At 35.8% G+C, this 25,768-nt stretch overlaps 1 protein-coding gene across 2 annotated transcripts in view; it reads right to left on the bottom strand.

Moving 5' to 3' along the window:
- Positions 1-25,768, bottom strand: part of cdm (importin-13-like protein cdm) — a 389,177-nt gene that overhangs the window by 237,340 nt on the left and 126,069 nt on the right. For both annotated transcript variants that reach the window (XM_090408166.1, XM_090408167.1), the window contains exon 9: positions 5,056-5,136. In XM_090408166.1, coding sequence (XP_090264292.1) covers positions 5,056-5,136 — 81 coding nt within the window. The remainder of the gene's footprint in view (positions 1-5,055; positions 5,137-25,768) is intronic.

Genomic DNA, 25,768 nt, shown 5'->3' with positions numbered 1-25,768 from the left:
TTTCGGATATTGAATACATGATTTGCTAATCAGGCAGTCTTTTTACTACACAGAATTATTACAACATAATTCTGGTATTCTTGTTTCCTTTTAGATGCAGATCTGCCAGTCTTAATATCTTGCTTTCCATAATATGGGAGTTTATGCTGACAACGTATCCCATATATACCAGTAACAGATAATGGGTGAACATCTTTTGTAGAATGAATGCAGGAAGGTTGTTTAAATATTGGTTTATAATAAATCTGTAACTGGTATTTATTTTTTACTGTTTATAATCTTTTCAAATAATCCTTGGATATAAAGAACCTACAGTTTTGGAGTATTCTAATGGTTTCTTAGCCTGTCTAATATAAGATGTAGGATATATCAACCTGTATGTTATACTTTTTTTTTTTATCCCAAAGTTCAACACTTTACACACATTAAACTGACAACTATTAGCCTTCACCCACAATATCAGTCTATTTAAATCATTCTTCATGATCTCTACATCATGTTTATTAAGAACTGATCACTCCGGTCTAGCATCATCAAACAACTGAATATTCCCTCTCAAATCAGATTCAGATGTTCAAATTAAATAATAGAAGCTACTGTTCACTCACCTTCCTCTGGATTCTACTACATATACTAAGTCTTCCATTAGACATGTCAATCCCCATTTTCTCTGATTTATTCAATAAATTTCCAAGCAGTATCCTATCAAATACCTTTGTAAAGTCCAGCAATTTCATAATGCTGCTTTTTCCTTCATCCTGTCATTTTATAATAGGTGTGCTCCTGAAACACCTGTTTGTTATCATTTAATCACTATATTGAGCCGGCATCCTCCTTACAGCATGTAAGAAAGCCCATATACAAGAAGTTCTTAAAAAAATAAAAATTAAAAAAAAATAAAGATAAATGTTATAAATGTTCAAGCTCTTGTTCAAGTTCAACCTATTGCTCTCACTTAAGTTTTGTCTAAAGTAATGGAGAAGGTTATCAACAGTCAACTTCAGCACCTTGAGAACTGCTATCTAATTAGTGACCACCAATCTAGATCCACAGGAACTCTCCTTGCCTATATCACGTACCTTTGGACCAATTCCATGGAAAGTGAAACCTGTGCCACTCCTCTTGTCATCTTGAAGGCTTTTGATAACGTCTGGCATCAAGGGCTTCTCAACAAGTTACCTTCATCATTGTGTAAATGGATTGCCAGTTTTCTCTCAGATTGAATACTGCTCTCACATCTGGAGTGGGGATCCTAAAAGCTCCCTCAAAATGCTCGACTCAATACAGAGAAGAGCAATTAGATTGATAAATGACCTCTCTCTTACCAACTCACTCTCCTCACATTCACACAGACGTTTGGTCTCTGCAATTTGTGTATTGTATAAATTCCATGGCAAATGTTCATCTGAAATAACATCAATAATTCTCCCATTCAGTACTAAGCCCATTTCACAGTACCTTGAAACTCACGGTACAAGTTTCTTTTCCTCCTCCTTCATCCCTGTACTGCTGCTGTGGAACAGTCTTCCCCCATTCCAAGGAATACAATATACAGGCTTTTAAATCAAATGTAAACAAGTTTTTTCTCCTTTCCCAACCCACTACTGATATACGATACTAACATACTATAGGTTGATCAACCAACCTCTCGTGCATGGGCTCAACAGAAAAAAAACATCGATCCTTACATGTAATGGGGAATAGTGTTCTCTCTTCAGACTTTTCTGTCGATACCGGTGTCCCTCAGGGCTTGTCATTTCACCCATCCTCTTCCTGATTTATATAAATGACCTTGCTCTCATTGACTATAAATCCTATCACAGTTTTGCTGATGACTGCACACTCCACTCATCCTACTCGCATAACAAGTCTTGCAGTGCTCAAACATCGAGCTTTGAAAGCATCTCTCATAAGTGCCCTAAAGCTTCACATCACTTGTATTCTTATTTAAAAAAAAAGATCTCCGATTTTCTCCACTTACATTTGATAATGTTCAGTTCAACAGTCAAGATCAAATTTCTCTTCTTGGACTGACTCTTACTCCAAACCTTTCTTGGCACAATCATATCACTTCTATAACATCAGCTTCCATAAAAAAATTGGCATCCTTTTCTGCTCAAAATGGTACTCCTCTTACATACTCTGTATAAATCCTAAATCTAACCAACATTGGAATACTGCTTTCATGTTTGGGGATAATGCACCTAAGACCTCCCTGAAAATTCTTGATTCTGTTCAAAAAAGAACAGTTTGGTTAATTAATGACACTTCTCTCACACCAACTTTCTTCAGCCACTTTCCCATAGAAGATCAGTTTCTGCATTGTCTCTTCTACATACATTTTCATGGCCACTGTTCAGCAGAATTAGCATCCATTATGCCTCCCATTTCTGCCAGATTTATAGAAACTCTAGCAACAGATACTCAACATCCCTTTACAGATGAACTGCATACTCACTGAATCTGCTACTCCTAGTCATCTTTCAATCCTTCCACCTCAATTCTGAGGAACAGTCCTTCCCCCCCCCCCCCTCAAGCATTTCCAAAGGACTATAATCTCCAATAGTTCAAGAAGAATATCAACAGTTATTCTACTCCTAAACATGCCCAAGTTACTATAGGTTTTTTGACCTTTGTGTGCGAGAGCAATATAAAAAATAAAACAATAAAGTTAGTGAATTACTAAGGCATGATCTACCCTTCAGTCATGTTCCCCCCCCAAAAAAAAAGAAGCAGTTTTAAATATGAACTGCTCCAAAGAATTTAAATCTAGTCTCTCTTCTGTCACACGAGCAACTGCAACAGGATGGAAATTTAGCATTAGAGACTTTCCATCCAGATGAACAGCCTTGCACAGAAATAACTCAGTAACTCAAATATATTTCTTCAGCTTCCTCCACCTTCTTACCATAAGCACTCATTAAAATTGTCATCCATATTCATTCTTCCTTTTACTTGCTACATGAAAAAAAAAAGAACTTTGGAATCTCCTTCAGTCTGCATACTGATATTATGCATTAATCTAACTCTCCTATCTGATTTATCCATCTCCCTAGGTATATGGCCTGATACGTTAACATTTTGTTGGAAGTTTTTTTCCACTTGGTTAGACTATAAATTATATATTTAGTTTAATCCTTTATCCACGTGTAAGCAAACAAAGTTTGCACCTGAAGTATCTTCAGGACTGGGGCAACTTGTAACAAAGGTGGACAAAGCTTCACATCACTTACCTTAGTATCCCATAATGCAAAGCACATCTCCTTCAGTGGATGTATAATGCTATTATGGGACACTAAGGTAAGTGATGTGAAGCTTTGTCCACCTTTGCTATGAGTTGCCCCAGTCCTGAAGATACTCCAGGTGCAAACTTTGTTTGCTTACACTTGGATAAAAGATTAAACTAAATATATAATTTATACTTCAACATTCCTTAACTAATTTCCACATACTGATGATATCCTGATTATGCATTTCTCTATATCTTCCTTTATACCTCCAAGCCTACAGCTACAAAAGACTATTTTGTCCCACTGGACTCATCAGATGGCCTCAACAAAGTTTATTGAGGTTTTTTTATAGTAACGGGCATATTTCTCTCTCAGTGTGTGTGCATGTGCACGTCTGTGTTTTGGTGCTTCTAGAACAAAAAGCTCTGCTACAGCTGTGTGAGAGAGTAACTAACCCATCTTCAGTTGAAAACTCCTTATAAATGTTCAAATCTTTCTAATGAAAGGATGTCACACCATGAATGTGCAACACAGGAAGTAAGTTTTTTTTCAAAAACAATTACTCTAATAGTGAAAAGGGGAAGAAAAATAAAACACCTGAAATTTGAAATGGTCAATGCACAGCACTGTTATTTTACCCCCCCACACACACACACACGTTTTTTTTTTTTACTTTTGCCCGTGTACAATTTTTTCAAGTATGTGTACCAGCTTAAAAAAAATATCCTATATTACACACACACACACACACCTATAACTGCATTACTGTTGTGGGAGGCAAGTGTAAAATAAGCTGATAATTTTGACTCCATGGTGTCTTGGGTAATAATAATAATTTTGTTTCAACAACTTTTTTTTCTTTTTCCCATTCTAGCCTCCTCAAAATGCATCTCTGGTAGGGAATAACTTGAAAATCATGATAAAAAATCAACCTACCCTGCAAACATTACCATACCTACCTGATTAGCAATGGTAACAGTAAAAAACAGAATATGGAGCATCTATCTCTACAGAGATGTCCATTTACTAATGCAAAATGCAAGGCATGTTTATGGACTTACATTCACCAACATATGCAAATGCATATGTTGAACAGACATACTAGTGGACTGGTGATCACTAAAGGAGGAGGATTGTATTTCTGACATGCAATGTTTCCAACAGATTAAGTATATGGTGGAGAAATAATTATTTGGGAAGAGAATACATTGCAGTAACACAGTTGTGCAACTTTCCAACTGATGAAATATTTATAATTACCACCAAGACAGCAGAAATATTGTTTCTCAACTGTCTTGGTGGCATTTGTTCCTAGCTAGTTTATCAGTTTTTGTGAGAGGTAAGTAAAATTAAGAAAAAAACTTCACTTAATCATATTCCAGCTGTCTCTGTGCATTTTGTCTGGACATTTGTATATTTCTTGATCATGTCATGACAAGATAAAGACAATGGCATATTACTATCTCACTTTGAAGTTTGAGAATAACAAGTTTTCAAACTTGTTGTATTCTCAAACAAATATTCTCATTGTCCTATTCTCATCCACAAATCCACTCTATCATCCTGCTTGTGTAACAGGTTGAAGAAGTAGTGAAAAACCCCCAAGGAACAGGAAGGATTTTTATTTAATTTCAACAGGTATGAAGAAGTAATTTCAGGGGTCAGAAATGCCACTTTCCCATTCAACTTACTGAGTGTGTAACTGAAGATATAATACACTGGAACTGCAAATGTAATGATACAAAATGCACTGCTGTAGAAATCAACATCTTAACTAAATGATAATAAATATAAAGAGGGAAAAAAACTAAAAACTTAAAATCACCTGGAGTGTATACCAAAAACCAAAAGCCCGCTCACTGCATATCTCATCAACAGGATACTGACCGGGAGTACCACTACACTGCTGCAAAAAGTTCATCATATTTATAAAATAAATAAATAAAACCACTTTTCATAATTTTTGGCAACTTTTAATGTTGAAAAACAATAATATTATGATAATACTGGATATTTAAAACCTAAATAACTTGACGAACTGGAACATAAGCCATGATAAGTAAATATAACTTAACATGGATTTTACTTACATTATTTATTTTAACAAGCACAGAATTTGTGCCCTGGTGTTACTTTCAAATTAAACAAGTAGAACAGAAAGTGGAAGATTCAACAATGAATATACATAAACTACACACATGATATCAAGCAACATGGTCTTAAATACATTAAAGTTCTAACCAAATAGCTTTAAACAAGAGACCACCAATTGATTATTCACCTCAGTACTCCTACTCATGTTCCATGAAAATTACTTGTAGAACATGTGTAAAAGTACTGTTTCCCATAAAGGCATATTTTCAGTCAATTACTTTTGTTTAGGTTCAGACAATGTACCAAGATTTTACAACTTTCTTTATATATGCATTCCATAAGATGTTACTCTTAATTTTCTTCCAAAGTATTCAATATTTGATGGAGATGGCATTTTATACAAGTCCAGACTGTTCAGGCTCATGGAATTGATGGCTGCCAATCTACCATTTTTGGCCAAAATATGATAATCCACACTGGCAAGGAATTTGATAGGCTTCAGGGTGTGCCAAAGGCAGAAGTTTATCTTTTACAGAACCTATTAATATGATGAAAAGACACTTGCAGGTCAGGGAAGATCGAAGTTCTTCCTCTGATACCTTCAGAGATACCTTTAACATAAGGAATGTGACATGAAGGACCATCCCTTGGGAGGCAGATAACAAGAAACTAACTATCAATGATTTTATTGACATAAGACCATTAGCAAGGAAGATGGACTTGATGTAATTTATTTCTGGAGAGAGCAGGCATTTCAGTAGAGAACAGAGAGTGAGTCTGATGTACCAGTCTTAATGGTGCCAGATATTTGACGAGGATGATGATGCAAAAGAGCATAAATTTAAAGTTCATTATGGATTTCCTTTCTAAAAAATTGAGAAATGAAGGCTACCATTTGGTTGACAAGGTAGAAGAAGATATAAAATGCAATCCATTTATCCTCTTCTACCTCTAGAGTGAAATGGATGTGATGGTGAATTCTGTTGACCTTAGACAGTTCAACAAGAGAGTTAGACAGTTGAGTGGGAGGCCCACTCAACCAGTAACATGTCTATCACAATGAGCTGAGCTTCGAAATTATTTATACTACCTGCATTCACAATGAACTCTGGCAATGCATTTCACTCACCAACAACTCTCCATGCAAAAAAGTCTACTCCTCGTGTCCTTCAACACATTTTTATACAACTTTCAGTTGTATTTTAATAATCAGGGATGGCTTCTCGTTTTTCCCATCTTAACATCCACTCAGATTAATACAGATTCCTTCTGTATTAATGTAATAAAATCCCTTAACTTTAAGGTCTTTATCATATCTCCTCTTTTTCTCCTACACACCCTCTGTAATCCACATTTCCTTAAATGCTCTTCATAAACAACACTCCAGAGTCCTAATATCACCTTTTTCATCTTTGAACCCTTTCTAGTGTTTCCACATCACAATTAAAACCAGGTGACCAAACCCAAGCACAATAGTCCACATGTAGTCTGATCAATGCCTTGTATAGAGGCACCATCACTTCCTTATCCCAACATATCAATGTACTTTTTTTCGTAGCAGCAATATGATGTGGTCATTGCAACACTTGAGATGTGAAGTAGAAGTTTCAGTTCACTGTCTACCATCACTTCACGATTCTGAATCTCACCACTTCCTGAAGGACAGTTCCACCAATACAGTATGTAGTCTTATATCTCGGTATCCCAAAGTGTAACATCTTGCATCTATTAATATTAAAACTGCAACCCCCACTCATTTGTCCAAACTAAAAGTCTATTCAAATCTTCCTGTAGAGAATTCAGATCAAACATTTGCTGATGAAGAACAAAACCCCGAGGCTTGCCACTGGTCACATTCCTTTTCTGAGACACTGCTCCATAATACACAACTTGCTGGTATTGTTCAGAGAGCCAAATTTCCAAATTCATCTAACCAATATACTATCTATTCCTATTCTGCAGCTTGTAACTTATCACGCCTTTGCAAAGTCAAAAACATCACTGCATATGATTCTTCCTTATCCAACATGCTCATCATCTTATGATAAAACATAAATACAGTGCTAAAACAGGATTGGTCCTTGACAAATCATGCTGATCATCATAGAGAATCTTATGTCCACCAAACCAATCCTATTTCTGACCAATTTTTTCAATACTTTGATCACAACTGCAGACTACAGACTGGTCTATAACCGGAAACCTCAAACCAAGCTTATGAAGAGGTATTATTTTGCCTTCTTTCCACTCCTTAAGAACATTCCCCCACTGCAAGATTTTCATTAAATACTAAGTCAAGGGTATTGCTAAATCTTTTGCACATTCTTTAAAAACTGGTGATATGTCATCCATTCCCAATGGCTTATTAACATCTACCCCAAGCGACACTTGATTCCTTCACCTTTATTTCTTTTCTCCTTCTACATGTTGCACAGCATCATTCACACCACTATGATACACAATGAAGTGTTTGTTAAATAATTCTACTATATCATTGTTTATGGTTACTCTGCAACCATAACCATCCACCAGTGTCAACCTGTCATAATTATTTTTCCTTTTGCTTGCTACATAGCAGAAAAATTCCCTTGTATTAGCTTTGAACTGATTACGATACTCCCCTCCTATCTTCATCTTCCTATCCTTTCAGAAAATTCTATACCCTACCATTTCAAGTCCTTAAAGTATATCATTCTCAGTCAACCAAGTTTCAGTGGGCATATTGATTTGATCAATGTTACAAACTCAGTCTCTTTATTTCTCATATCCTGTACATTAGTATACAAGAATAACAATTCTCCACCCTTTGAGGCCATCCCCCATCAACACAGTCACTCTGTGCTATAGTGCATTTATCTCTTCATTCTTATCATACCCGTTTCCTTGATCCTGAGTGATTTTCATTCATGTCATCATCCTCACCATTGTGCAATGCATCATTCTGCCCTGCTATAACCACTTCCTCATCTTTGTATCCATCCTCTTTCTATCCTTTCACAACCTGCTTCTCAACCGCTCTGACTCTTAGCAATACTAATTTCACATGAACCCTGTGTACTCTTAGTAAACAATCGTTCTAAATGACCAACACCAAACCCATTCAAATGCAAACTATCAGCTTTGAACCATTCAAACTTCCCTTCGAATTTCACACATTCACAAAATGAGCACTCTCTGCCTGTCTCAATTTAGCCATTTTGTCATTCAGTATGACTGCTCTCCTTCTCAGTTCACTACTATTATATCTGAGCAACAAACTAACCACGTTCCCATCGACACTATTATCCTTCACCTCCAGCAACAACTTCTTTAAATCCTTTTCCATATCCACTGTCTCACTATCCAAGTCATTTGTGCCTATCACTAATTCTGACACCTGTTCCTTCTATGCAAAGCATCTGATATTTGTTTTATTGTACCACCTGTAAAACATGTCTAATGAATTTTTTTTTTTTTTTTTTTTTTTTTTACCATAACCTTTAATAATTGAGTTGCCATATAAAGCAACACTATTGTCTTTAAATACCTGCTTCTTATTAACCTTCTTGTCATTTATTTATATCACTTCTCTTCTTTCGAGCTTCCATAGCTCAGTTAAGTTTTAAAAGAGGTAAACCGTGAGTAGACATAACTATACATAAAAATATAACGGAAAAACTCATGTAGAAAAATTATTTAATGGTATAATTTTCGCCCGTGTGTCACAGGCATCTTCAGTACAATTAGGCACAAAAATTAAACATTAACTGACAATTCCAAAAAGCGCCACCTAAGTAGCTGGTGTAAGATAACTAAAAAGGTCAATAACTTTCCTATAAAAAAAAAAAAAAAAAAAAAAAAAAAAAAAAATTAATACAATAAAAAGTTAGGAAAGATTAGCTGATTTGTAAAGTACTATCTCCCATAAAGGGGATAGACGTAAGCCGTCGGATCTGTTTAAGTTAGGAGAATGAAGTAGAGTTTCACATGCTTCTTTATAAAGGCGTTCCATGAGAAACTGACTTTTGTGAAGAACTCTTGTCTTTTTCCAATGAACTCTGTGTCTAGTGAAGATGGCATGTTCTGCAAGTCCAGACTTTTCAGGTTTAAAGTATTCAATATAAGATTGGTGTTCTTCTAGCCGAATGGAGGCAGATCTTCCCGTTTGTCCGAAATAACATAATCCACAAGAGCACGGAATCTGGTAGACACCTGGATGATTGAGATGTGGAAGCTTGTCCTTTGGAGAAGCAAGAAAGGTGGAGATTTTTCTAAAAGGTCGAAAGGCAACAAAAATATTCAGTGGTTTTAAAATTTTTGCTATACGTTCACTGATGCCTTGTATATAAGGGATGGTAATGCGCGTTATTTCCTGTGTTTGAAGAGGGAGACATATTAAATCTACTCAAAGTTCTTTTAATGAAGCAATTCTTATAGCCATTAGATAGAAAGGAAGAAGTTATATATCGTATTTCTTTCTGTAAAAGATCGTCTGTAGAACAAAAGGAGTGGGCCCGATGAACCAGTGTTTTAATAGTTCCTGCCTTTTGACTGGGATGGTGATGAGATTCCACATGGATATAATGGCCTGTATGAGTCTTCTTTCTATAAACTGAGAAATGTAGGTTACCATCTGGTTGGCGAAGAATTAGAAGATCTAAAAAGGCTAACTGCTTATTTGATTCTACTTCTAGGGTAAACTTGATCCTAGGATGAAATGCGTTTAACTTATTGAGAAATTGTTGAAGTTCATCAGAAGAGCCATTCCATACAGCAAAAATGTCATCGACATATCTGAACCAATGAGTAGGTCTGGGAGAAATATTGTCAAAGATCTTTGACAATATTTCTCCCAGACCTACTCATTGGTTCAGATATGTCGATGACATTTTTGCTGTAACGAATGGCTCTTCTGATGTCAAAGATCTTTGACAATATTTCTCCCAGACCTACTCATTGGTTCAGATATGTCGATTACATTTTTGCTGTAACGAATGGCTCTTCTGATGAACTTCAACAATTTCTCAATAAGTTAAACGCATTTCATCCTAGGATCAAGTTTACCCTAGAAGTAGAATCAAATAAGCAGTTAGCCTTTTTAGATCTTCTAATTCTTCGCCAACCAGATGGTAACCTACATTTCTCAGTTTATAGAAAGAAGACTCATACAGGCCATTATATCCATGCGGAATCTCATCACCATCCCAGTCAAAAGGCAGGAACTATTAAAACACTGGTTCATCGGGCCCACTCCTTTTGTTCTACAGACGATCTTTTACAGAAAGAAATACGATATATAACTTCTTCCTTTCTATCTAATGGCTATAAGAATTGCTTCATTAAAAGAACTTTGAGTAGATTTAATATGTCTCCCTCTTCAAACACAGAGGAAATAACGCACATTACCATCCCTTATATACAAGGCATCAGTGAACGTATAGCAAAAATTTTAAAACCACTGAATATTTTTGTTGCCTTTCGACCTTTTAGAAAAATCTCCACCTTTCTCGCTTCTCCAAAGGACAAGCTTCCACATCTCAATCATCCAGGTGTCTACCAGATTCCGTGCTCTTGTGGATTATGTTATTTCGGACAAACGGGAAGATCTGCCTCCATTCGGCTAGAAGAACACCAATCTTATATTGAATACTTTAAACCTGAAAAGTCTGGACTTGCAGAACATGCCATCTTCACTAGACACAGAGTTCATTGGAAAAAGACAAGAGTTCTTCACAAAAGTCAGTTTCTCATGGAACGCCTTTATAAAGAAGCATGTGAAACTCTACTTCATTCTCCTAACTTAAACAGATCCGACGGCTTACGTCTATCCCCTTTATGGGAGATAGTACTTTACAAATCAGCTAATCTTTCCTAACTTTTTATTGTATTAATTTTTTTTTTATTTTTATTTTTTATTTTTTTTTATAGGAAAGTTATTGACCTTTTTAGTTATCTTACACCAGCTACTTAGGTGGCGCTTTTTGGAATTGTCAGTTAATGTTTAATTTTTGTGCCTAATTGTACTGAAGATGCCTGTGACACACGGGCGAAAATTATACCATTAAATAATTTTTCTACGTGAGTTTTTCCGTTATATTTTTATGTATAGATAGCTCAGTTAGTATAGACGAAGCCCTTTGGTTGGAAAGACCTGGGTTCGATTCACGTCCATGATGTGAGGAACTTTTATCTGGTCTCTTTCAACTAAAGGTGAGTTAGCCAGTCTCATACAGAGGCAGAGTTTTTTTCGAGAAATTCAAGTTTTTCATCCCTCAGAACAGACAAACCAGCCATGTGAACACACACGGATTACAGTCATAAAATACTTGCCCTTATGGGATGCAGCAGAGGAGTGACGAGCCGGCTGTATTAATTCATTGTAAACCCCTCCTCATTAGGGGGATGGGACTCAACCCACCCTAAAGGACAGATGAGAGGAGGAAGGATTCTCTTCTTTAAAGTTTCAAATTCCTCTTCCATACATTTAACTTGACTCTTCATTTTCATTAACTTTTACCTAAGCTCATCCACATCACTTATATTATTACCGTCGCAAGCACTTTCATCCTTCCTAGTAACACCATTCTCATTTTTGGAACCTAACCTTCCATCACATTTCTCACATACTATATATAATATGTTCCTTTTTATTGTTTAATCTTTAATGATGATAAATCTCTAATAAATATTTAATGTGTTTAGATGCATACATAAAACAATTGTCATATCATACCCACTGCAAAAAGTCAGGGGAAAAACTTGACCTGTAAGTTGAGACCTGCATTGCTGGCGTACACTTCTTTACTGCCATTTTTATAACATTAAATACTAGCACTTTCACATTAATCAAAATAACAATTGAAGCAAACACTTTTAGAACCACAATACAATGATTATATCCAGTCTGACTACCACAAAAAGGCACTATTATACAAATCTAAATTATATAATTAAGGGAAAAAAAAATACTTTTCATAACACTGTTCAAACAATAGTGATATGTGGAGTATCATCCATATATTTGTACCATGAGGATAATTTAAGAAACTTGCTGTTCAGTATCTACTGTTCAAATCATTTCATGAAGTACAGGGTGGCCTATAAGTCAAGAAGGGATTTAAACATTTAATAACTTATTTATTAATTATTTTTATTCTTTTTTATTATAATGAAATATGGAACCTGGAGATTTTTTTAATAATCAAAAATGTTATTCCTATTTTAAACTCCTCTGCGAGTTATGGGCCACCCCGTAGTTAGAAGTGTTAGAGAAAGAGGACTACTCACTGCTGTATCTTCAATTTGTTATAAAGCTTGTTCTGACAAGTGTTGTTCACCTATTTGAAAGTTAAATAGGTGAACAACATCTGCCAAAAAGTTACTTGAGGAAAGCAACTATTTCATCTAAAGTAATATTGGTTAATGTTCCCTTAGATATTTGAAAAGGGATTATTATCATTAACATCTGACCTCCATGGAATCAAGCTCATCATGGAAGGTACACATTATTGCACACAAAGCTCATCCAACTGTGCCTTAAATTGATTCAGTGCATCTACATTCACAACACATTCCCCTCACCAAGTAAAGAACCTTCTCACTCCTCTGTTCAACACCATACAGTTTCTGAGGATGGCCTCTTGTTCTACCCTCCCTTCTCCCATTCTATGAAAAATCTCTTTCATGTCAACCTGATAACTTTGGACTAACTTATATGTCTCAATCATATCCCACCCCTCCTCCTATTCACAAGGCTTTGAAATTTACATTCTCTCAATCTGTCCTCAGTCTACATTCCGAAGACCATTTACCATTTTTGTAAATCTTCTCTAGACCCTTTCTAGCATACCCTTGTCATCATGAAAATCCAGTTACCAAATCTGTACACAATAATCATTATGAGGCCTGATCAAGCAACACTTCATCAGGCCTCATATGTATTATTATACATATATACCATGTATTAATGATGTAGTTTTTTCATGTAGTACTGTCATATCCTGTACACCCCTTGAGGGTACATGGCAGGAATTTGATGATGATGATATACCATGTATATATGTATCTAATATATACATATTGTATAAGATGGTATATAATATATACCATCTTATACAATGACATCATAACTTCTTTATTTCTGCATGTCAGGGTCCTCTGCATCATTGCAATTACTGATGTGATGTCTTCACGACTTATGTAATGTGGCCCTGAATTTCAGAGTGGACACCACTCTGGGAGTGGTGTCCACCACCACTCCCAGATCTCACATCTCCTCTACCTCCTTTAAAGTTTCCCCACACTTGGTGGGGAAACTTTAAAGGTAGAGGAGATGCAAGATCTACTTACCTGCCCATTCATGCAATCTCTTCAAGTCCTCCTAAAGAAATAACATATGCTTGACTCTGCATTGCTCTCCCCAAATTCGCATCATCTGCAAACAACTGCACATCACCAGTTAAACCCATCCCAATATCAATATACAGATTGAATAACAATGGTCCCAAATTGACCCCCCTGCAGCATACCTTCCTCCTTTGAGATACAGCACCCCCATATATAACTAATTTATTTGGGATATGTGGAAAGCAGCAAAAGTGACAACACTATCTAGGTATAATAGTCTTGATTATAGCCAAAGGCACATGCATTGACTTGCAGCATGAACGAGTCAGTTGTATACTCGTTTTTGTGTTCCCCTTTGTGTGTACATAATGCAATCTTCTTAGTCGAAAATCTAATATTCAATGAAGATGTGATATTTCATATGAAATAATTTTTACTCAAAGACAATGAGTGCTCACATACAGTACACATGGCAATGGCAGCCACTGTTGGAACACCTATAGAACCTCTTCCCTATAGCCTTCCTCCACAAGGACAATTTAATAAGTGAAATATCCCCCCACCCCCATCCACACCTGCTTGCCTATGTAAGAAGTCTCAAAAATGATCGGCTCTGCATGTTTCAGAAAAGGGGTTAAACCCCAGATGCCAAATAATACAAGTACTTTTAATAATTTTCAAACATCCCTTTGTTTAATTATACATATTACTCTTCAGTATTAAAAAAAAAAAACACTCCAATCAACAATGCTGAAGATTTCAGAATGGTCTCAGTAAATCATTATGTTTAGAAAGATATTAATAAATATCTTTATATATGAATACACTTCCTTGATGATCATATGCATAACATCCTACCTCACACTTCATGGTTATTATTATTAACCGAGACCTCCAGGGAGTCAAGGACTCATCGAGGGAGGCTATAAATCACCCAAACCAGCTGTCATACCTTCCCTTAAATTCATTCACACTAGATGCACTCGCTACCCTAAAGGCAAACTATTCCACTCATTGCTCTATAAGAGAAGAACAAGGACTAGTTCTTGCCCTTTCTTGACTGGGAACAAACTTAATTTCCATGGATGACCCCATGTTCTCTCCCCACCTTCCATATAATGAAAAATTTCATCCGATATCCTATAACAGTCATTCAAAAGTTTATAGGCCATCACATCACCCTTCTTTCTCCTATTAACCAGTCTGTAATCACATACTCGCAATCGATCCTCACAATCTAAATCCCATAATCCAGAATCTTTGCAACTCTTCCTTGTACCCTTTTCAACAGCTTCTTTATTTCTTTGGAACCAGAGAGACCAAATCTGTGCACAATAATACAGGTGTGCATTTATCAAAACCTTATAAAGAAGCAAAATGACTTCCTTATATGTCAAGGTTTGCTTCAACATCGCAATTGTCCTCTAGGTTGTATTTACAACTTTTGCTATGTGACCTTTGAACTTCAAATTCCTATCCACCAATACGCCAAGATCCCTTGCCTCCTCAGTTTCTTGTAGCATAATTCTGCTAATATAATATGCTGCTAGAACTCTAATCATGCCAAAGATTATAACTTGACACTTATTAACATTAAATTGACAGCCATTTTCGTTTGCCTAAATTTCCAGCCTATTCATTAAGTGCTGAATATCAGGCATCCTTAATTGTCCTGCCTATCTTTGCATCATTGGCAAACAATTGCACATCTGATGTCAGACCCTGCCTGATGTCAATGTATAGATTGAACAATATTAGCCCACGAACTAAACCCTGAGGTAAATCGCTGGTCACCTTACATCTGGCATATTCACATCCACTCTATACCACTTTTTGATATCTGTCAACCATCCCCTGATCCAAGTCAAAAGTTTACATTCCAAACCCATATCCTCCAGTTTATGCAACAGCCTTTCGTGTGGTATCCTATCACATACCTTAGAAAAATCCAACATTATCATAGTATATCCATTCACTTTATCCAACTCGGCCGTAACATTTTCATAAAATATGAGCAAATTGCTAAAACATGACCTTCCTTTAATAAACCAATGCTGTTCCTTGCAGAGTATATCTTGTTTATCTACCCATTTCTGTATGTGATTTTAATTATAATTACTTTTTCTGTAAGCATAACAAGTTTGTTGGTACAATTATACAGGTAAGGAAAACAATCTATAAATTTGCATTGTGAAGCCATACAATTTTCAATGAACTTTGTTCAAATTCACTCCTAAAATGTTTCATTCCATCGTCATCTTAACATGTTAGGCTCAATGACCTGTAGTAGTTAAGTAAATGGGCTTCATAAAAACTTAATAAACACTTTCAAAAGGCAGTTAATTCTATCTATATAGTTGGCTATGTATATCAATTGTATGTACTCTTAGAAATGTGAAGAAGTTTATTCAAAAAGATGAACTGTATTATGATGTTAACCATAGTAATCAAAATCATAATATAATCACTATCTTAAAATGTGAACAGTATTTATGATTATTTAATATATTGACAAAAACATTTTAATGAACTTTTTACACAATAGGTTAACATACTGATTGGCGATCAGTATATGTTAGCCTATTTCATGATTTGAAACCAAGCAACAGTTTACCTAAAGAAAAGTACTTAACTCTAGACCAAAATATGATTTGTAACTTTTTTTTTTAATGATTTATGCAGTCATCAAAGCAGAGCATCTAAAAACCAGAAACAATATATGCAGTTTTGAGTGTGTGGTATGTGTTGCAAAGAAAGAAAGCAATAAAAGCAAAATCATATACGGACTCTTTGTGTGCTGATTATTATTATTTTTAAATCAGGGATTTTTTTTGGGGGGGGGGGGGTAAGAAGTCAATGACAGTGAGGGAAAGAGTTAGGATTTTATTTTAAAGTTGCATGGGGGAGGGGGGAAATAATAGTTTATTACACTCTGAATTGATCTCAGACATTTTTCTTTTAAAGAATATTAAACAAAAGATTATCAAAAAAGAAAGAAGCCACTATTGATATTTGTTCATAAAGATCATCCCTTTTGTTCTGAATTGGATTTACTAATTTTTAATGTGACACTTTTAGGCCACATACCTGAAAAGATTTTAGGAATGAAAATCTGAATCAAGTAATTATATGAAGGAAATTAAATGCATTCCCTCAGTTTAGTATAGAACTAAAGATTATCAGACTTTCAAAATTTGTTTAATCTTGGTTTAATCCTTTTATCCAAGTGTAAATAAACAAAGTTTGCATGTGAAGTTTCTTCACAACTAAGTTAAGCAGGAGATGAATGTCATTGCCCGGTGAGACCACCACCATGCTTATTAATCACCTGAAGTAGCTTGAAAAAAAGTTTCATGTTTGGAACTTATATAGTCCAAGGTTTCTGGACTACATAAATAAAAAATATCCCTAGCCTACCCATGATACAAAATGTACTACAGGTTTACAAATAACCTTTTGTAATTCTCGTAGAAAGGCTTATATGCAGGTTATACATAATTATTAATAGACTTAAGGAATTCACAACGTACAATAGAATATAATTAAATTAAACTTTAATATATATTTCTGATATTTTGGCAACGTCACGTTGTCATTTTCAAAGGAACTTACAATAAAGACACATGCACACAGTAAATGAGGATGAAGCAGGAAGCTATCATTTCTCCTGATGGTGAAATGGACTTTTAGGATCCTGATGATCCTAAAAGTCCTGATGGTACCAAATCCTGATGGATTTGGTTGCATGAGACTGCTCCCAAATTTGGAGCAGTCTCATGCAACCAAATTTGTTGAGGTTTAGCATGTTTCTTAGGGCCGAGGCTGATTCAATGAAAAAGTCTGTCAAATTCGAATAGTATTCCATAATGAAAAACACACCTCTTTTGGATGTGTATAAGCTATGCATTGTAAGAAGAGCCACTACACAGACTGGTTTTTTCACTCACAATTTCTATTTGCTTACACTTGGATAAAGGATTAAACCCAGAATATAATTTCTTGGCACCTTTAATTTATAATATGATACTGTGTCAAAGAATGTTTCACGGGTTTACAAGAGTCATGACTAAAATGTACATTTCCAATTTAAAATAGAAATTTTCTTAGTAGAGCTATCAACCAGAAATATGATAAATGTAATGAGGAGATAATTCAGGTAGGATATTTCGCAATTTCCTTTCTGAAGAGATTAAGAGAATGTGTTTGAGATGGAAAAGACTAAAGAAACATTTTTTTTTAATCTTAAAGGGATTTAAGATTTTAAAGAATTTTAAATCTTTTTAGAGTTTCATTTTTTTTTATATATAGTCTCTGTAGCCTGGTCAGTAATCACAGTGCCTTGTGGTGGAAAGACTCAGGCCCGAATCCTGGTATGGACTTTTCAACTCAAGGTAAGTTAACTAGTCTCATAGCCCCCCTAGTGTGTGTGTGTGTGTGTGTGTGTGTGTGTGTGTGTGTGTTTAAATGCAAATAGATGTATACCAATTTTGTGTTATTTTTAGTTATTAAAATGAGTTATTTTGGAAATGTCAACTTTTATTTTCAATAAATTAAAAAAAAAGTATGAATTTGATTAACTGAAATAGACTTGTTCTTTTGGGGCCTCAAAAAGTATAAATGCGGTCCTGCTGCACTATAAAGACCACAAGGAGCTTCAAACCAGTTCAGGCCTTCACATAAGCAGGATAGTGGTCTTGCACTGGACAGTGCAATACATTTTTCACCTATAGCATCGACAAACATCCATGCCCACAGTGAGATTTGAACTTACGACCTACTGGTAGGAAAGTGGGTATACTATCCCCTCAGCAAACCAGAACACGTAAAAAAGAAGTCCTACAACATACGTTATTGTTTACAGTGTTACCTTCATAGTGGTTCAGAATACAGATCTGAAATATGAAATGAACATTTAGTTCTGAAGAGAACAAGAATATGCATGATACTGAAAACAATTTTAAAAAAGAAAGCCAAACAGCTATCAGAGAACCAAACACAAGAAACATACAGATCCAATTATTAATCGCAACCCAGGGAAAGAGATTGCTAAAGAGTAAGGAACTGGTAAGAGACCATCACAGAGACTAATGAATACAGCAACCTAAAGTATCTCTGCCTGGATACTGAACAAATGAGAATGGAACAACAGTTTTGTACTTAAGTGGCGACTGGCTTAAACCACACGGAAATGTAACAGAATAAAATGCCATCCCCAGGATGGCAGATTAATCAGCTATAATCTGCTAACTACTGCCAAAGACTAGAGACAGCAGATATGAGAGTCCTCAGAAAGATTAGAGGTATGAACATATGACATCAATGGCAATATCATATTAAAAACGAGGATATTAGGAAAGAATTTGCCACTGTCAGCATCCAGAAATGTGTTAGCAGAGCTAATCTCAGGTGGTATGGTCACTTAAACAGAAAGGGAGAGGAAAGATTAGCAAAACAAGTGTTCTCTGCCAGGCTGACAGGAAAAACGACCCAGAGGAAGACCAAGATATAGGTGGACTGATACAGTAAAAAGTGCCTTAGAAGATAGAAATATAAGGTCTGATAATGTTGGAGTCTTGACAGATAACAGACTGATTTGGAGGAAAATTGTAGATAGGAAGTTAGTAATGATGTAAATTTTTCTTGTAGTACTATCGTATCCTGTACATCCCTTGAGGGTGTACATCAGGAATTTGATGGAGTCTGCTTAAACAAGACCTCAAATATGTAAGGAGTAAGAAAATTCACTTGCCCCTCTAGAGTAAATTCCAACTCCTTTATAGAAAATTCCACTTATTTAAAATATATATTAAAAAAAAATCCATCGTTAAAAATTCAGGCATGAGCAATTCTATTATTACTTCGGTTGATTCATATATCACAAATAGGCACCCTAAGATTTAATAAAATTCCACTTCCTAAAAGATACACGTGAATTATGATCAATGGGTTCAAGGAGTGGTATGATAAATTTTGTGTTTCCTAAAAACGGCCTCCCACGATAAGTCTCGACTCTATGGAGGCCTGGTTAATAATAATAACAACAACATTCAGGTTATTTTACACAGAAAAGTTTACAATTAGAAGAAAAATTTTTAAAAAAATCATAAACATGAAATTTTACATGCTATTTCATTAAATTTTATTATAAATGTATATAAACCAGCCTATTGGCACATATACATTTTGCAATAAATAACTAACAATGAGATAATGCCTGCCTACTAGGAATGTTCAAGAATTAAATGGACTTAGGGTATCTGACAGATATCTAAGTTAAGCACTGTGAACATACAAGAGAAATTACAGGAATACTATATCAACACAAATGATATTAGTGAAAACAGTTAATGTCGATTGCAGAAATAGGTTAGCTCCTAAAATATAAGATGATTGACTTAGACAATAAAAATTAGGGAAAAACACAGTTCAATTCAACTTATAGCTCACTCACATGGAAAATATAAAGAGGAAAGAGGTAGAAGAACTTTATCTTACTGGAGAACTAATAAGAAATCAACTCCAGACCTAAGAAATTTCAGAAATTGGAAAGAAATGACAGGGGGAAAAAATAACTTTATATATGCTGGAATTCTGCTTGCAACAGATAGTAATTAACCACTTAGACACTACATATTAATGATTCTAGCTAATAAGTCCATCACAAAAGCATAAAAAGCTTTAAGGTGATTTATTCAGCATTTATGAAATAATAATTCCGAATGATAATCAAATCTAAAATGTGTTGTTTAAATAATGATTTTTTTGTCTTAACTTTCTTGTGAACATTTCTGTGTTTGTTTCTTACAAGTAGCGTGCATCAAACTAATGATATGTACCTTTTCAAAGCGTATGGTATATTATGATAGTACTACATAAAAATTTTATATCGTTACATCAGATTTTGCATTACACTGTAAATGACATTGGAAAGGGCTTAAGTGGTGACATACAGTTGTTTGTAGATAATACAAAGTTGGAGAGTTATAAGAAGTGGAGCAGATGTTGCTCTGCAAAACCTAAATAGACTGTCTGAACAAGCAAATGTGTGGGGGATGTCAGTTTAATGTAGCAAAGTGCAAGGTTTTAAAATTTGGGAAGCAAAGATGGGATGCAGAGTATAAGGATTGGTGGGGATATTTTGTAGGAGGTGGAGGAGAACAAGGATTTGTGGGTTATGGTGGATAGAGACTGTAAATTTCATGGACATTTTGCTAAAATTGTAAGGACAACACAGTAGATTATGGGAATGATGAGAGAAAACTGACATGTACACCCTCTGTCCAAAAAGAAACCAAACTTTTGATAGAAAATAAAACACAGGCCAATTATAATTATTCAAATCATTTATTTCAATCAATATACACTCCCTCAGCTTTGATACAGCGTTTGGCACAGTCAATTTGTTAAATGAGTTTTTTTTATATCGGTTTTTGGGATACTGTAGATGGTCATGGTTATTGCCGCTTGAATGTTTTCAATGGTGTTGTATAGCTTTCCTTTCATTGGCAAATGAAGTCGGGTGAAGAGAAAGAAGTCACAGGGTGCTAAATCAGGTGAATATGGCAAATGATCCAACACACAAACTGAGTTTTTGCTCAAAAACTGTCTCACAATGTTTGAACAATGAGATAGTGCATTATCGTGCAAAAGCGACCAGCTGCCTGCATCACGATATTCATACCGCATGCAACGCATTCTCGCTATCAATCGCTTCAAAACAAAACTCACCATTGACCGTTTGGCCAGGCAGAACGATTTCTTTGTGGATAATGCCCTTGGAATCGTAGAAACAAATCAGCATTGTCTTTACTTTTGACCTCTCCAAGCGACTTTTTTTTTTCAGATGCCCCTCTTCTGGTGGTCTCCACTCAGCACTCTGGTGCTTTGTTTCAGGCTCATACTCACAATACCATGTTTCGCCACCAGTAATGATCGTTTCAAGGAAGTTTGAGTCCTTATGAGTGGTTTTAACAGGGTCCTTGCAGTGTTCAATTCGATACATTTTTTGGTCATCGGTCAACTTGTGGGGAACAAATCGCAAATTCAATTTACAAAGGCTCAAACTCTTAGACAAAATGTTGTGCACAGTCGATTTTGGAATCCCCAATTCATCTTCAATCAATCTCACAGACGGGTTTTCGGTGAAATTACACACTTTTTGGATGTTAACTTCGCTCAGTCCAGTTTTTGGACGGCCTGGCTTTTCATCATCCTCAAGAGTCTCGTGACCACTTTGAAATCGCTTAAACCACTCATAAACTTGAGTAGTACAAGATAAGCATTCATCACCATATGCTTTTTAAAGCATTTGATGCATTTCAGTAAAACCTTTACCAAGTTTAACACAAAAGTCAATTGCAGCTCTCTGTTTGAAACACATTTTCCGACCGTTCGTCAAAACACTGTCACTCTTGGCACTATAACTCAGGTCCTAATGAAACAAATGTCATAAACAGTTGACACAACACTAATGAAGGTTGCCACTTTCGACAACGAAAAGATACAACAGGTGGCACCACTAGTTTTTTCTATTTTCGAAAAGTTCGGTTTTTTGGACAGAGGGTGTAGAAGTAATGATGTTTTGATTCCATTTTACTAGGCTTTGATCAGACTACATATAGATTACTGTACACAGAATTGGTTGCCTGGTTTTCAAAAGGACGACGAGATGTTGGAGCAGGTTCAGAGACAATGGACTATGTTGGTTTCTGTAATGTGGAATATGAAGGCAGATTACTGCTGGTGGACAGAAGGAGGGGGGGGGGAGAGAGACATGATTGAGACATAAATTGATAAGCAGGTAATTACCACATTAAGATGGATGAGATTTTTCATAGAATATCTAGGGGGGGGGGGGAGATGAGAAATTGGAAGGAGAGTCATGGCTGATTGGAATGCACTGCCTGAGAATATGGTGAGTGCAGGGATAGCGAATGCATTTAAGTCAAGATGGGTGGTCAATGTAATTTAGCGCTCGTGTAAATTTGACAACATAACTGTTTTGTTATGTTTTTTCCTTAGAAAATTAATGTTTTATAGTATATTAGAGTAGATTTTAATGTTTTAAGAGTATCGTCTTTGTAACATTTTTATTGTGATATAATATTAAATACAGCTGAAAAATGGGGCCAAAACGCAAAAGCGGAACACTAACAAGAACAACGAAGTAGTGAACAAGGTTTTCTTTACTAAAGATGATATTGAAAATAATTTAACCTCTGAAATTGCTAGGTTAAAGCAGATCAGACAGATGAGTGAATTGCAGAAAGCCAAGTAGTATTTAGAGAAACACAGGAAGAATAAAGTTCAGCATCAAAATAGGAAAACAACGAAGCACTGAATCAGTTAAGTTAGTGCATAATAACAAAAATCTGGTAAGTAAAGTTGATTGTAAAAAGAACAATGCTATTTGATTGGAAGGCAGTTTCAAGTAGTTACATATGCAAACTTCACAATGAGGAAATGGACAATGAAACTCATTTGTGCCTATGCCCCACAAAAGGTTCTATTAAGAAGGAGAATTGGAATGGCAAGTATATTATGTCAAGTTTTCCCAGAGAAAAAAATTAAAAATATAATGTAAGCAACTGAAAAACAGAAAGGAAAAGCAAAAGAAGCCATAATTCTATTAGGTACCAATGACTTAACTAGCAATAAATTCAGTGAGATATATATATATATGAAAAGGTTGTTGGAAGAAGCAAGAGTGAAGAGCAAGTCAAAAAAAGTCAAAACTATTAGTATATTACCTAGATGCGATGGAAATGAATTACTAAAAAAGACTATGATTGCAAAAAATTCGGCGCATACACTGTTAGAAGGAATGGATGCAAATTTTTGGATGTGTGGAGTGAGTCTGGGGGAAGATTGAAGTTGTATAAGAGGGAGATGACCTGCACTTGAATGTGATTGACATCAGGACTCTTGAAAAATTATTAATTGATATGAGACCTAACGCAGAGTCAGGGAAAATGAATTCTGATGGGAGGAGTCATGAGAATCTGTGTGTAACAGCAACAATGCTAAGCAACTGTTAATGATGGGGAATGGTTATTATTACGGAAATAATTATGAAGAGAGAACGGTTCTGCGTTCTCTCTTCATGGGAGGAGTCATGAGAATGACTCCTGATGGGAGGAGTCATGAGAATCTGTGTGTAACAGCAACAATGCTAAGCAACTGTTAATGATGGGGAATGGTTATTATTACGGAAATAATTATGAAGAGAGAACGGTTCTGCGTTCTTCCAGTTCAGACCTATCAATCATGTGTAAAGATGTCTGCAGAACACAGACAAGAGGATACAGGTAACTTGTAATGTCTGTACATCAATGTTAGGAATATTGGAAACAAGGGAGTAAAGTTTTTTGCCTTGGTTAAGGCAATATATTGGGACCTGATATTGTAGGCATTAATGAGATCTGGCTATTAGAAGCAGACATACCAACTGGTATTGGGTAAAGAGGGAACAGTATTTTTAGGGAGGATAGACAGGATAGGGGGTGCTTAAGGGTAAAAGCTGTATAACTGAGAGGAGACCTCCACATAACCTTTAAAGGAATGTGGAGAACCGACCAGGGCTTCTGACCTAATGTCCAATCCTCACCTTCTCGTGGTGCACCCTGTTGGGTATCTGGATACTGAACGAACGAGGATGGGCTGGCAATTTGGGATTTAGCCGACCAAATTGTATTCTTATTGGTTAAACCAAAATAAAAAATGATGGTACAACATGACAAATTTTCATGCCGGCTGGGGCGTCGCCCGGTTAAACAAGACCCCCGTTGTTTTCGCCAGGGAACCAGGGCGAACAGCGAAAAGTCAGCTACTGGAACAAATCTGAAAACAAACCCCAACTCAACATCACCAGAGTTAAAGATCGGTATTATCAATGTAAGAAGCCTGAATGGCAAAGAAATGGAGCTAGCTGAGGAATTAGATAAGTACCAGATCGACATAATAGGGGTGACTGAAACAAAAAAGACCAAAACTGGTGAGATCTTTCTGAGCAATAAATACAAATTGTTATATTCAGGCAATGACAATCAAGGAAAAGAAGGAGTAGCCATAGTATTCAACACAAAATACGAGGCTGATTTTCTTGAATGGCAGTCAGTCTCAAGTAGAGTAATGTGGGCAGATATGAGAATGGGGAACTGGACAATGAGACTTATTTGTGCCTATGGTCCCACAGAAGGTTCTACTAAGGTAGAAGTGGAGGAATTTTTTGAGGCTTTAGAAAAAGCAACTGACACAATGAAAAAGAAAAAGTTGGTCCTTGTTGGGGATCTAAATAGTAGAGTAGGGAATGATTGTGAGACATACAAAAATATTTTGGGAAAATTTGGAGAAAAGAGCAAAGCTAATAATAATGGCAAATATCTGTTGGATTTCTGCTCAGGACATGGACTGGTTATTACTAACACCATGTTCCAACATAAAAATGTGCACAAATTCACATGGAGAGAAGAGGCTAGGAATAAGAAAAGTCTCATTGACTATGTTATTGTTGATAGTGATGTTTTCCCCCTGGTGCAGGACACCAGAGTGCACAGAGGATTTGAAATTGGAAGTGATCACTATTTAGTCTTGAGCAGGATAAAATTGAATTTCATATTGAAAAGAATAACATGTAAGAAAGTTTTAAAGCGAATAAAAGTTGAGCAGCTATCAGATGTGAACTGTAGACTAAAATACAGAAATATTATTGAAAAGAAAATGAAAGAGTTTGAGAACAGGAATCAAACCTTGGAGATTCAGTGGCAAGCCTTGAAGAAAGCCCTGATTGATTCAGCTAGGGAGGCATGTCGTGAAGTTGTCTGCAAGGACAGAAAAATTAGAACTCCATGATGGACACAGGAAGTTAAAGAGGCAGCGAAGGAAAAGAAGAAAGCCTATGAAAAGTTCCTGACAAATAAGTCGGCTTGTGCTCTTAGAGAATACAGAGACAAATGTAAGAAAGCTAAACAGTGTGTAAAACTAGCTAAACAAAAGTCATGGGAGGACTTTGGCAAGAATATAGAAAATAAATATCAAGAAGGTGGCAAAATATTCTGGAGGTTGTTGAAGAAGCTTAGGAATGGAGGAAAGAGTGCTGTAAAAGGAATTAGAGATGATAA

Source organism: Typopeltis vanoorti, chromosome 18 (assembly GCF_054136105.1).
Source record: "Typopeltis vanoorti isolate ZY-2024b chromosome 18, IOZ_Tvanoo_1.0, whole genome shotgun sequence".
NCBI classification, from domain to species: domain Eukaryota; kingdom Metazoa; phylum Arthropoda; class Arachnida; order Uropygi; family Thelyphonidae; genus Typopeltis; species Typopeltis vanoorti.
The sequence above is the reverse complement of the archived record's forward strand: the minus strand, read 5'-3'. Positions and strand labels throughout refer to the sequence as shown.